The sequence below is a fragment of the Epinephelus lanceolatus genome, chromosome 19 (genome assembly GCF_041903045.1).
Source record: "Epinephelus lanceolatus isolate andai-2023 chromosome 19, ASM4190304v1, whole genome shotgun sequence".
NCBI classification, from domain to species: Eukaryota; Metazoa; Chordata; class Actinopteri; order Perciformes; family Serranidae; genus Epinephelus; species Epinephelus lanceolatus.
In genome coordinates, this window is record NC_135752.1 from 1,065,368 (window position 1) to 1,079,355 (window position 13,988).

At 42.9% G+C, this 13,988-nt stretch overlaps 2 protein-coding genes across 2 annotated transcripts in view; one reads left to right on the top strand and one right to left on the bottom strand.

The window, feature by feature from the left end:
- nek6 (NIMA-related kinase 6) overlaps positions 1–6,415 on the bottom strand; it is a 112,438-nt gene extending 106,023 nt beyond the window's left edge. Inside the window, exon 1 of the mRNA XM_078162371.1 lies at positions 6,328–6,415. Coding sequence (XP_078018497.1) covers positions 6,328–6,400 — 73 coding nt within the window. The 5' untranslated portion in view covers positions 6,401–6,415. The remainder of the gene's footprint in view (positions 1–6,327) is intronic.
- The window catches only part of dennd1a (DENN/MADD domain containing 1A), a 201,118-nt gene continuing 192,448 nt past the window's right edge, over positions 5,319–13,988 (top strand). The window contains exon 1 of the mRNA XM_033646211.2: positions 5,319–5,474. Within this exon, the coding sequence (XP_033502102.1) occupies positions 5,458–5,474 (17 nt within the window). The 5' untranslated portion in view covers positions 5,319–5,457. The remainder of the gene's footprint in view (positions 5,475–13,988) is intronic.

A 13,988-nucleotide genomic window follows, 5' to 3' on the forward strand; every position in this document is an offset into this window, starting at 1 on the left:
TAGACATGTAAGTAACTGAGTGATCTAATGGGAAATTTGTATCAGTCAGGAGATATAGAAAGAACTATCTATACTTCATACCCCAACATTTTTGAGTTTTGAGTTTATTTGACAAAAAAAATTAAAACGCCGACAACACTATCATCTTATTTGGGTGTGTTGGGGTTGAATGAGTGGAGTTCCCCAGCACGCTATGAGACAATGTGTTCAAGGCCATAAGCTGAAGAAATCACTCACGTTATTACACTTTGACTTATATATTTCCTACCTGACACAATGAGCTACTCTACTTATAATTACATTTATAGAGGTGATAGTTCATTCTGATAGATATTTCCTACCTGACAGAATGAGCTACTCTACTTATAATTACATTTATAGAGGTAATAGTTCATTCTGATAGATATTTCCGACCTGACAGAATGAGCTACTCTACTTATAATTACATTTATAGAGGTAATAGTTCATTCTGATAGATATTTCCGACCTGACAGAATGAGCTACTCTACTTATAATTACATTTATAGAGGTGATAGTTCATTCTGATAGATATTTCCGACCTGACACAATGAGCTACTCTACTTATAATTACATTTATAGAGGCTGTATGTCTGCTTCTCACACATATCTGACCTGAGTAGCTACTACACAATGTTTTTGCCAGGGGAGGTCATTACGAGTGAGAGGCTTAGTTCATCAGACTAGGAGTGGGTAGCGCAAACTTTCAGAACACCGGCGCTGATCTCCTCTACACACATCTACACACACACCGATGCGACACGGTAATCGGTGAACAGACGAGCGGCCGAGGTGGAAACAAAGTGAAGACAACTCAAAAATGATTCAAGTTGACAGCAGCTACACTCTTTACTGTAAGTGACATAAACCCTTAAGAAGCCAATACTTTATCAATACATGTGTTCAGCAAGCATGAACATGTAAACATGTAGACAGTGATGTAGACAGTGATATTCAATATGCTCTGCCCACAGTCTCTCATCCACCGACACTAACGTTATGTCTTACACAAGGACAGCACGCTAGTTCAGCTGATAGCGAATTATCACTAATAAGGTCGAATGACAGCTGTCTATATGTAGACTAACTTAGTTTGACACTTATCTTAAAATACTTTTAAACTTTGCTGCTGGCTGAGACAAACAGCCCCAACTCTCTACACCAGCATGTAACCAGCCGGGCTGGCAGAGGATACAGGGCACACGCCGAATCTTCTACGTCATCACGCTAATTTGAATACATTTTCCAGAACTTGAAGTGAGGTGGAAACACAAACCACACCAAACCAGGTTCATTAAGCAGGTTGAGCCAGTGCAGAAGGCTATGTTATGTACAGTATCAGTAGGCTAAGCGTGACAGTAGTATAAACCATGTATCATACAGTGTGAATATGAGAGTTAACAACACTAAAGTGACAGTGAGGTCATTTCCTTAAAATTTTGGAGGAAGTGTACCTGGGAACTTTGGTGGAAATCAGGGCCCGTATTCACAAAGAATCCTAAGACTAAAAGTAGCTCTTAGTGATGTCATTCTAAGAAAAATCTTAGAATTCCTCGAATTCTAAGATTTTTCTTAGAATTTTCCCTCAGTAAGATAAAAGTTATTCACAAAGCATCTTAGGCCTTAAGAGAGCTCCTAAGGTGAAAAACTGTTAAGAGGAGGGAGGAGGACTTTTAAGAAGCCTAAGAGTGTCTTAAACAGAGAAGATGGCGGAAAGACAGAGAGGAAGGAGAGATATTCTCCATATATTGAACGACTTAAAACGATTTAATAAGACGCTACCGGCTCGATCGTGCAGTGATAATGTTTGTGGTTGACCTCATCAGGGATTAACTTACTTTTCCCACCCAGCGTAGTAACGCAATAACGCCTACTTTGGATTGCAGCACGTACCAGCGCTTCTCACACTCATCGCTTGTGCGTAAAAGGAGAGGGAATGACGCATTGATGTGTCGGGCAATGCGCTCCCAAGTCTGCCTCTTCCTTGTGCCGTGATCCCGGGACCAAATTTCCCTCTTAAAACTCCCTTGTTCTCCTCCACGAGCTGCGCCAACAGCAGGCACTGCTCTTCTGTCCAGTTCAGCTTTGTCATTCTTTTTTTCTCCATTTCATTCGTTGTTTTGGTCATTCTGCCAAATCAAACCGCTTTTTACAAGGAGGCCAGCAATCACAGTAACTGCTGACAGCTGAGTCTGCGTCCACCATTAATATCAAACAGATTAAGTAGTAAAATTACCAGCATGGCGAGTAAACATAACAATAAGCAAATCAATATGATAATTGGCATGTGAATAAGGTACGTTCAAACATTTTGAAGCTGTGTAACAATTAATTTAATTTTGCTGTTTCATCATCAGGACATAAAATTATTTTCACGATTACACATTTCTTAATACAGTCTAAGTTCTATGATCGGTTGATTTCATGTTGATTTGTTGTTCTTTTTTTTTTTTTTTTTTTTTTTCCTCCTCCAACCAATCACAGCTTTTAGAAGATTGCGTCATACCTAGCAACGGGGTCACCCACACCTCCTCACTAAGATAAAAGTTTCTGTTCCCTCCTTGCTCAGAGTTGCTCTCAGAAACTTCCTGAATCACTCTTAAGCTAAGATTCCTTGCTAGGAATTTTTAGGCTAAGTTAGGAGCTCTCTGAGAGGACTCTGAGAATCTTTGTGAATACGAGCCCAGGTGTTGAAATAATCTTCCTGTGAGGTGATCAGTGACTATACCAACATACATTTTGAAATGTACGCCTTGGCTTCAGTATGTCATATTCTGTGGTGGACAACAAACGGAAACAGAACAAGACAACAGAAACAAGTGTGTGATTGACAGATGCGAAAACTGTATAATACAATAAGAAAAAAACATATAACACTTCATCATCAATACTTCAAACAGGAAAAGAATCCAGGCACTCCAAACAAAAATGAGAATGAGGAAGGAAAGATTAGATTAAAAAGCCTTTAATATAATGGCCAACTCTGTTTCTCCAGCCCTGATGAAGACCAACAGTGGTCGAAACATGTTGGCTTTTTAATGAGTTGGCCATTATATTAAAGGCTTTTTAATCTAATCTTTCCTTCCTCATTCTCATTTTTGTTTGGAGTGCCTGGATTCTTTTCCTGTTTGAAGTATTTTGGAGTTCCCTCCTTTTTTCCAAGAGCACCCGATACATTTTTGGATCTACACTCTACAACACAGAGCAACCAGTTATCTGTTTTTTTACTTCATCATCAATGTTGTAAGGGGCATGCTTTCTTTGCTGTCATGCATAGTATTCTTAGTATTTACAAATGCTGACAAATTTTTGATAAAACTATGTCATAATAATTAAATAGCATAACCATGAACACACTTCTTTGTCATTGTTAAACCAGACAAGACTGTTTCTTTTCCAGGGAGAAGAAGGGAAGTGATCAAGGGCAAAATAGTGTTTCAAAGCAAAGAATACAGTAGCTTTGGTGCTATAGAGCTTGGTGACAGATTAAAATTTACTATAAACATATCTGCTGTCGTTACCAGGAGTGCTCTCTGGGTTGAAGATCTTTGAAAAAGCAGCCTAGATGAAGAGCCAAGACATGGCCCTTACTATAAGTTATTATATATGCGGAGATTTTTTTTTTTTATCATTGCAGAACACTTAAATTCCTACAAATAGGCTGGGGAAGTTTACCCAGCAAAATTATTTACAATAAAATAAATACTTTTAAATAAGGGGGATTAATGATTATAAACATTTCACTAATGATGAAAGCACAGAGGTGATTAAAAATCAAAAAAATTATAACGTCTCAGAGAGTGTTAGGGATGTCCGCTGGCTGGTAAGTGTGGGAGGACTTCCTGTTAGAGCTGCTCTGTGACAACAAAAAAATGTCCAATGAGTCATTGTAATGACAATGAGACACAGCAACATCTTCTTGGGAACTGTTTGTTACTTCTGAGGGGGAGGGGGTAGTGCAAAAAGGGGAAGGCATGTCAAATATATATATATATATATATATATATATATATATATATATATATATATATATATATATTTTAAAGAACTGGACAGGGACTTTTTTTTTTTTCATTTTTGGCTTTGGGTAGGGGCATACAAATTTAAGTGGTTGTTTTTTCTATTTATTTTTACTGAAAATTTTCAAAAGAAAATGTGGGCAGGTTTGAAAGTCATGTTTTCTTAAAAAATCACCTAAAGACATACATCATTTATCACAGCCACAAACTGTAAAAACAGAAAGTATTGTTGGATTCTTACATTTCCAACCATCCTTGGACACATCATGTGCAATGAACTTCTCTCAGAAAAAACATAACCTAATGTGAGTTTAAAATAGTGAGATTTCATCAAAATCTTAAATCTTAAAAAGTCTTAAAAGCTGCCATGCACGACAAGAATAAAAAACCTAGGGTTTTTTTTTTGTAACTCAAGAACTTTGTCTTCAACTTTTAACTTTCAGACATCAATGGGTAGGTTTTAGAAATCTATTAATTAATTTATGGTGGAGGGAGAGTCATGCATTTCCTCCCAGTCACTCAGGGAAGCTCAAGGAAACATATTTGTAGCTTTGGTGAGGCTCAAAATGAAAAAAGAAAAAATTATGGTTAATTTTCTTTGATATTTTTATCAGAAATCCAATGATGATTGCTGGGTAATATGTCTGTTGATGCTGTCTAATGTCAAGACTCTGTGTCAAGACAATATGCACGATAGTGTGCGCTGGGGCCAGTTGTAACTTCCTTACACCACTGCTGGGATCAATTGAAAAGGCTTGGGGTATATTTTGATCTGTGCCATAAATCTGCCACTTGTTGTATTATTGAAGATAAATTGGCGTCTGAACATAAATAACTATTACGAAAAATTACGTGATTGTTTGATTAGGGATATGGAAAACACAATGCGAATAGGTAATTGAGAGGACTGTGAGTGACAGTGACACAGTAGTCTGAGGTAGTTGCAGAAGAACGGGCCTTTCATAGAACACAGTAGACATAAACTGTCACTTTCTACAACATCATTGTGCCTATGCACTTTGGCACTAGTAGCACTTTACTTGTCTCAATATGAATTGTAATTTTTCCGTAAAGTTTCTTTGAAGAGCTTTAAAGTAAAGTTAAATAAAAGTAAATAACGGCATCTAGATTAACAAACGTTATCTTATCACGCGACTCAACCGTCGTCTACCATGTGTATTGTGGAACATGCAGTTTCTATACCAGATTCGCTCATATGACAGACGTACAGCTCTTCTAAAATGCAACTACAAGTCCCATAGTTCAGCGCGGGGCAGAGCGTGATCATACGCGTGTACACAGACCATGGCGCTGTACAGCTCTGTGTGACAGGTTAGCGTCTGAAACAAACCTCCGGACAGGCCAACGCGTCTGCGCACTGTTTTCCGCTGCCGACAGCAACGGCGGGCTTACAACAAGGATGGGGTCCCGAATCAAGTAAGAATGATTATCCGGTGATTTAACGGAGACTAAGCAGTCTGCTGCTGTGTTAGCTTTGTTCCAGTGAGTCACAGAGGAAGGCACAGTATTGTACAAGGCCCTGACTTGTTGCAACACAGGCTAAAAACACTGCTGGTTGGCTAACGTTACTCCACAGGCTGAGTCGAAAAACAACGCTTTCGAGGGTCTCTTGCGGTTTTGGGGTCCACTAACGTTAGTCATTCACAACATCAGGAATGTTAGTGGAAAGCTTTGTAGACCGAGATGTCCAGCGGTGAACGAGGAACATGTTTGTGTATGGAAGATTACAGAGAGTGGAAACATGGTAACTGAGTCACATTTTCTTCCTCAACCGGATGCTAGTTTTGAGGACTAAAGCGAAGAACAGGAATGCTGGGCTTTGACAGTTAGCCTAATGACACTCCTCGGATATATTGCATAGATTGTGGGGCTATCTGCCATTAGCTTTGGGTAAACTATAGGATTGTAAATCACCAGTTTCATCACGACACGATTTTGATTCGATATGACTCAAGGGTCTGCGATCGATATAGGTGATATTAAATGCCCATTTACCACAGTCTGTTACAGAAGACGCTGCCACCTCTTTCTTTTTTATCTTTGGCCATAAAACACATAAACAACACATAGTAAGTACAGTAAATTTCACTTTAAACTGACTCCACCCACTAACACAAATAAAACTGCAAATGGGATAATTAACCTTAAGGGCTTTCTGTCAGAGAGACCTTTCTGGAAGAAATCTTTTCATTTAACCCAAAATATGATCTTTTTCATAAAACTTTTCATAAAACGCTTATGACCTAACAGTCATTAAAGCAACTCTTACCTTTCTTGCATTTCACACAGCACTTAGAAAAAATTTGAACATCCACAACTCCCGCCTCCCTCCAAAGTCCCATCCTCCTCCTCCTGCAGCTCCACCTCCCTCCAACGGCCTACTCCCCCCTCCTCCATTACGTCCTCATTACATCTATGATAGATGTAGGCGTTGGCATGGTAACGTTAGATACACGGAAGAGGAGGGCGAGTGTAACGTTACAAATGCAACCCCGGAGTTGCATCAACCACCACTCAACCAGAGTCAGTGATGACTGATGAGTTTTAGAATAAGGTTACAGTGCTAACGTTAGATAGTAGCGTTAACGTTACTAGTAAGTGGAAACACACAGGGAAGATAACGTTAATGTTTCAGAGGCTACGCTACAGTGGGCTAACGTTAGCCATTAGCAACTGGGTGCTGTGTTGTCATATATAACATTATGAACTGAACTGAACTTCTTTGTCATTTTTATGCACAGCACAAAAAATGAACTGACATTTCAGTTACCCCAAGGAAAAAGAAACAAAACATTTAAAAACAATTTGTGCAACATATAAGAAAGACACATCACAGCACCATGAATTGTTTGTGTATACACCACGGAGCTTACAAGACGATGCTGCCTTCCTGTCTACTCTGTGTAGTGTTAGCCCCGTTAGCTCAACACCGGCGTCTTATATGTTACCATTCATCCATGTCTCAGTGAACACAAGGACACAGCAGTCCCTCACTCCTCAGTTAGTGGATCTCCATAGTCAGATGTAATCCATTTCGTGTCCAGTGAGCGGACGTTCGCCAGAAGGCCGCTGGGAACAACTGGTTTGATGGGGTTAGCTGTTAGCATAGAGCTAACCCCTCCGCGCTCCCCCGCTCCTGCGTCCTGTCACAGCGCTGCCGGCATCTTCCCTTCGGGACAGCTCCAGGCGAAACCATGGTCATCTCAGGTTACTAGTTTACATCCACAAGCCTCCCTGTTACTAGTTTACATCCACAAGCCTCCCTGTTACTAGTTTATATCCACAAGCCTCCCTGTTACTAGTTTACATCCACAAGCCTCCCTGTTACTAGTTTACATCCACAAGCCTCCCTGTTACTAGTTTATATCCACAAGCCTCCCTGTTACTAGTTTACATCCACAAGCCTCCCTGTTACTAGTTTACATCCACAAGCCTCCCTGTTACTAGTTTACATCCACAAGCCTCCCTGTTACTAGTTTATATCCACAAGCCTCCCTGTTACTAGTTTATATCCACAAGCCTCCCTGTTTCTAGCATATTTGTTGTCTCACAGATTCAGGGGTGGAGGCTGTGTGGGGGATGCTACGCGAGCGGTTAGGTCAGTCGGAGGCCTCCACGTGGGGAAGACAGACAGGACAGGAGAAAACTCCGACCAATCATTGCATTGGGTCCGGTGAGGCAAATTGTGATTTGTGATATTGGGCTTTATAAATAAAATAAAATTGATTGATTGATTGATTGATTAGCCTAGCGGCTAGCAGACATTTTTCCTCTCATCATAGCTTAACAGATTACATGTAACGGTTTTATTTTTATTACTCACCAGTGGTTAAAGTCACTCCATCTCCTGACAGAACAGCTTGGTTGAATTTCAGCCTTCATGTACGTTTCTCCAGCCGAACATTGTTAAAACAGAGCATCTAATGTTCCTGTAGTGAGAAGTTAGTGGAGTGAGACGCTCGTCCAGGCAGGTAACGTTACGTTGTGTTTTATCTCCTAACAGCATTGTTTACGTACGCATGTGCTCTGTTGATCCTTATTTTCTCCGAAATCCAATAATTTCCACACTGCTGATTTATTCCTGAGTAAATAATGTTATCCTCATCATCTTTCTTTTGGCCACTTGCCATCTGCCTGCCGCTGTTTGACAGTGACACAGACTTTCAAAATAAAAGCATATCCCAAAGATGACAATATGGTTCGATCATTAAATCGCTATATCGATCCAGATCGATGGATCGTTACACCGCTGGTAAACTAGGACATTTTAGTCTTTGAGGGTGTTTTGGGAAATTACCCACTGAGTTATAATTTTAGGAAAATGAGTGTCACATCTGTACTATCAACATATCCCTGAATACAACCCAGGGAAGATTCTTTGGTCTTTATGAACTCAGCTACTTGGTTGAGCAGCATTAGGACAGTAATACTACAGAAGTGATGATGAAAGACATTTCTACACACTGCAGACAGTGACATGTTTTCAATCCAGCCTGTCAGCAGGCTGATGTGAGACTCTCCCAGCCTTTTATGGGACATGTTGATTATCATCAATGTGTTGTATCAGACCTTTTGTTGGTGGTCAAACAAGCCAACTTCTTATCCTTAAACATGTTATTGGATTAATCTGAGACGTCCTCAGACAAAATGTCACCTTGTGTGCTGCTGGCCTATGTTGACTAAGATTTTCTTCAGTCAACGGCAACCCTAAACAGGGCAGTACAGCAGCTACCATTGAGGACACAGAGGTCATGTCACCTCTGTTGTTTTGGGGATTTTGTAGGGATGCACGATATTGGATTTTTTGGCAATATCCAATATGTAACATCTCATTTGACAGATAACGGATACTCATACAGATATATCCGTTTTTTTCCCCACCTAATTTTAGTGATCATCAAGTCTCTTCTGTATTGGAATAAACATCACATTATGCATGCATATTCTTATCGTGATGGCCCAGCAGTAGATGGAGACATGAAATAGAATGCTTTTCAATGTAGGCTATGTAATATTCATTCATTGTGCAAAATAAGAAAAAGCATGTTGGCCAATTCTGATAGTTTATTGTAAAGCCAATATTGGCCGATACTGATGACTTGCCAGGGTCCGACGTTAAGGTTTTTTCCTACTTGCCCTGCCGGGCAAGTACTTCTCAAATCTACTTGCCCCATCTAAATTCTTACTTGCCCTGCCTAAGAGGTTCTTTTTCTGGCTGTGTGGTGCATATTTTTGCTCATGACTTATATCTTATGTCAGCAGAGACGCTCAGTCAATGGAGGCAGCAGCACATAAAAAAAGCAGCACACTGCAACTGGCCCCTCCGAGGACAGAAACAGGAGAGGAAATACACGATTACAGGCCTGGAGTATTTTTAGGGCAAGGCCACTTTGGCCTTTGATAAATACAAATTTACTGGGGCATCATGGCCAAAATGTGGGGCACCAAGGCCAAAACCAATGGCGCAATAACAACATGTGCTAACTACATTTAATGAAGACAAAACAATATGTGTTGAAAAACAGTACTGAGTTTATTAAAACTGGGTGTGCATGACTGGGGATATATCTCGTTTCTTGTTGTTTTGATTAATGTCCCTTATTTTTTAAGTCTTTGAAATCTCTTTATTCTTTTGTTATATCCTAGTTATTAAGAAATTATTATTAGAATAAAATTCTTTATTGTCCTTTCTCAGCATATTACATACATTGAAATGAAATTTGACCTCTGCATTTGACCCATCCTACTGTATACACTAGGAGCAGTGGGCAGCCGCAGTGCAGCGTCCGGGGACCAAGTCCAGTTCTTTTGCCAATGCCAGTGGTCAGGGTCACTGACAGGAGTATTCGCCTAACATGGCCTACATATCTTTAATTATATAAGTATTTATATGTCCCCAATATTTAATTTGCCTTTAAAAAAATCCTCTTCCTTCATTTAATTTGACAATGTTTATTGTATTGTATTATATGTGTTAATTCTCTACAGGATCTTGTTCGTTCTTTAATGTGTGTTCAATTTATTAAAAGAAAAAAACAAAAAAAACTTTTGGTGAACCCTGCAGCAAAGTGAACCCTCTTCCTCAGAGAAGATCTTTGCCTCCCAGTTTGTTCCTGGCGGCATAGCACAGTGAACTGTCTTTCTTCTCAGAGGATCTTTGTCCCATGAGAGCAGGCAGCATGCTCTCCATGTCCGCGTTTAAAACAACTTTCGCTGGCGATCTGACAGTCACTAGAAGCACATTATAACCCTTTGTAAAACTTTCTGTGTGGTACCTGTGTTGTACATGAGCTAACGTTATCGGCTAAGGACTGAGAGGCTGTCCGGTATGTGTGTGTGTGTCCGAGTCGGTGCTGCTTGCCCGATCAGGCATGTCTGCGCAGGGTCTGCTGGCCCGCCAGCTATTTTTACTTGCCTCGGGCATTCGGGCAACCGTTAATGTCGGACCCTGCGTGCTGATTAGGCATGTGCTGGTTACCGGCGCCACGGTTTACCACGGTAAAAGAATGTCACGGTGTCACTAACCGCCCATTTTCCGTTCAGACGGTAAAGGCCGACGGTGTAACCTACGTTACGTTTCATAAATGGGAACTTCAGGAGCTCAAAACTCAGAAATAACTCTGTGCCAGTCGTACATTTTAACTGGCACACACTCTGAAATCATGCATGTGCAGCTGCTGCAGTCAGCACAATTATTGGGGTGCAGCCTCAGTCAGTCAATCAGTCATTACGTCAGTAATCAGTGTAAATTCACTCAGGTGCAAACTGCAGACATGGCTGGAGGAGGCGAAGCTGAACTTTTCTCACCGGCGAAAAGGACGAAGTCGGTGGTGTGGGACCATTTTGGCTATCAGAAGAACCCCCAGAGCCAAGGCAAAGACCCGCTCCTCCCGTGTTGGGCTCCAGTTCCCAGTCAGCCGTGTTCACAGGCTGCTGCGCAAAGGAAACTATGCGGAGCGTGTCGGTGCCGGTGCCCCCGTCTACCTGGCGGCTGTGCTGGAGCATCTGACCACTGAGATCCTGGAGTTGGCTGGAAACGCTGCCTGCGACAACAAGAAGACCCGTATCATCCCCCGTCACCGGCAGCTGGCTGTCCGCAACGACGAGGAGCGGCCTCATTCCGTGCATACGCAACGTCTGCCCTGCACTGAGCTCCCGTGTTGGTTGGCCATACCTGGCCTGGTAGCTAAGCTAACCAAAGCTAAGCTAACCAAAACAACAATGCCTGCTGTGGTCAGTGAGGACAAGATTCTGCTAAAAAAAAAAGCCAATAAAAAGATTGCTGACCTTAAGGATGATATCCGTCGACTTTCTCATGAGCTGAGGAAGAAGGACTCGCTGCTGTCCAGCTACATGGATGTGGCGGCTAGCCAATCCATAAAGTTGGCCTCGCTCAGCGTAGCCCTCCAGGACACCGTTGCATGGGACCCCTCCATCTGTCCACAGCCCTCCTCTTGTTCCACACCTAACCATGAGTCGCCCTGGACAGAAGTGGTGATCGGCGGTCGGAAGAGGGACTCGAGAGGCGCTCCTCGCCTGAGTCTCTCCAACCACTACGCGGCCTTGTCTGCTGATAACAATCCGGTCCACCCAACTGATGTCCCCCCAGCAGCGGCGGCTCCTCCTCGTCAGGATCTGGACCCGAAACCACCGACTGCCTACACCGCAGATTTCCCTCCACTGCTGGCCGACAGTGCTCAGGTGACTGGATCCTCCGCCACGGAGCTTCAACGGCCTGCATCCCGGTCTGCGTCCTCCTCTGCCCGGCGTAGGATCCTGAGGGATGCTGTGCTCCGACGCTCCGGTGGCCTTCCTCGTCCAGAGCCAAAGGAGAAGGAGCCGGAGGCAGAGGGAAATCCCTCTCCCGGGCCTCCCAGGTCTGCCAGCGCGTCCCCACCGCCGCACCAGCCTGCCCAGGCGCACAGTGTGGACCGTGCGTCATCCAATCATGAGACCCCGCAGTTTTCATCTCCTCATCCCCTCTTCTCCCCAACCACTTTAATAGTGGGAGATTCAGTAACGAGGAATATCCGATTTTTTAATGCAGCCACACACTGCTTTCCTGGAGCCACAGTCCCGGTCATCCTGGAAAAAACTCCCTGGACTGCTGCGCTCGCTCCATCCTCCATAACCCGGGTCTTGATCCATGTGGGATGCAATGACGCATCTCAACAGCAGTCTGAGCTGACTAAAAAGGATTTTAATGCCCTTTTTAGATTTTTAAATGACACCGGAAAGTCCTATCCCAGTACACACCCTTGGAGCAGGGCATTTTTCAAGACTCCTGTACCTCAACACCTGGTTACAGTCCACCTGCAAAGCTCTTAACTTTGGTTTTATCGACAATTTTAACCTGTTTTGGAACCGTCCCTCCTTTTACAAGCCAGACGGTGTCCACCCAAACAGGCTGGGCAGCCAGATGCTAACAGCAAACATTTGCCACGCTGTCCAGTATGCTCCACGCGACTGACTGTTTACCTGCCACACCCCCTCACCGGAGTCTACTTCTTCTACGCCAACAACACCAACTGCTCACAGCACTATTTCCCCCGCCACCACCCCCCACAGGCCCCAGCTATCACTGCCACTTCCACCGGTCATTTTCCCTATAGAGACCATTGCTCTGCCCCGCCGGTTGCGAGCCCGCAGAGGTGGTGTGGACCATGGGATCCTTCGCCCGCTGGCTCGTGTCTCCACTTCAGCCACTGAGGAGCTTACTCTCCGTATTGCCCTGATTAATGCTAGATCGCTAGCAAACAAGACTTTCTTGTTAAAAGACTTTTTCACCTCTCGTGATCTGGATTTTCTGCTCCTGACGGAGACTTGGCTTCAGGCTGCTGAGTGTACACTGTTCTCTGAACTCCTTCCTCCTGACTGTTTATTTCTCAGTTCCCCTCGGAACACCGGCAGAGGTGGAGGTCTAGCCTCTGTGTTCAAATCCAGCTTTGAGTGTCGTCAAATTCTATTTGACAATTATTCCAATTTTGAGCTGCAACTGTTTGAGCTAAACCTGTCCCCTCCTGTCATGTTTGCAGTTGTATATCGTCCTCCTAAATTTAATATGGACTTTATTAATGACTTTGCCAATTTTCTATCAGGGGTTACTGTGAAGTATGACCACTTTTTAATTTCTGGCGATTTTAATGTCCATGTGTGTTGTGAATCCAGACCTCTGGTCAGTGATTTTTCAAACCTCATCGCTTCTTTTAATCTCATTCAGTCTGTGACCAGCCCGACTTATGAGAAGGGTCACACCTTAGATCTTGTGCTATCACATGGATTATCTGTGAGTGTAAATGAGATATGTGAAACAGCATGTATTTCTGACCATCTGCCTGTTTTATTTACCGTTTCAATCCCCTGTTCGCGGACTGTAACCTGTGCTCCCTCACGCCGCCTGCACATGTTGAACCCTCAAACTGCATCACAATTCTCTGCCATGTATGCCGACGTAAACACGTTTAGCACTCTGGATGTCAATCATGGTCTTAATGCTGAAGAGCTTTTAAGTGTTTTACATGCACTGATATCCTGGACTCTGTTGCCCCTTTCAGATTTAAGCGCTCTAAAGCATTTTCTGAGCCATGGTTAAATGACTCCACACGTTCTCTCAGACGTTCATGTCGGCGTGCTGAGAGGAAGTGGAAAAAAGATAAGCTCCACGTCTCCAAAGAAGCTTTACGTGAATGTTTATCAGCCTACCAGTGACTCGTTAAAGCTGCCAAAATGGAGTATATATCAAATATTGTCTCCAATAACAGTCATAAGCCCCAGGTTCTGTTCAGCATTTTTAACTCCCTTGTAAACCCGTGCGATAACTCTCCAGTTGTGCCATCGCCCACTCTCTGTGAGAGCTTTCTTAAATTTTTTATTGAAAAAATTTCTGCCCTTAGGCCAGTTGCTTCCACTCTCACTGCCGCTGGTCCTGAC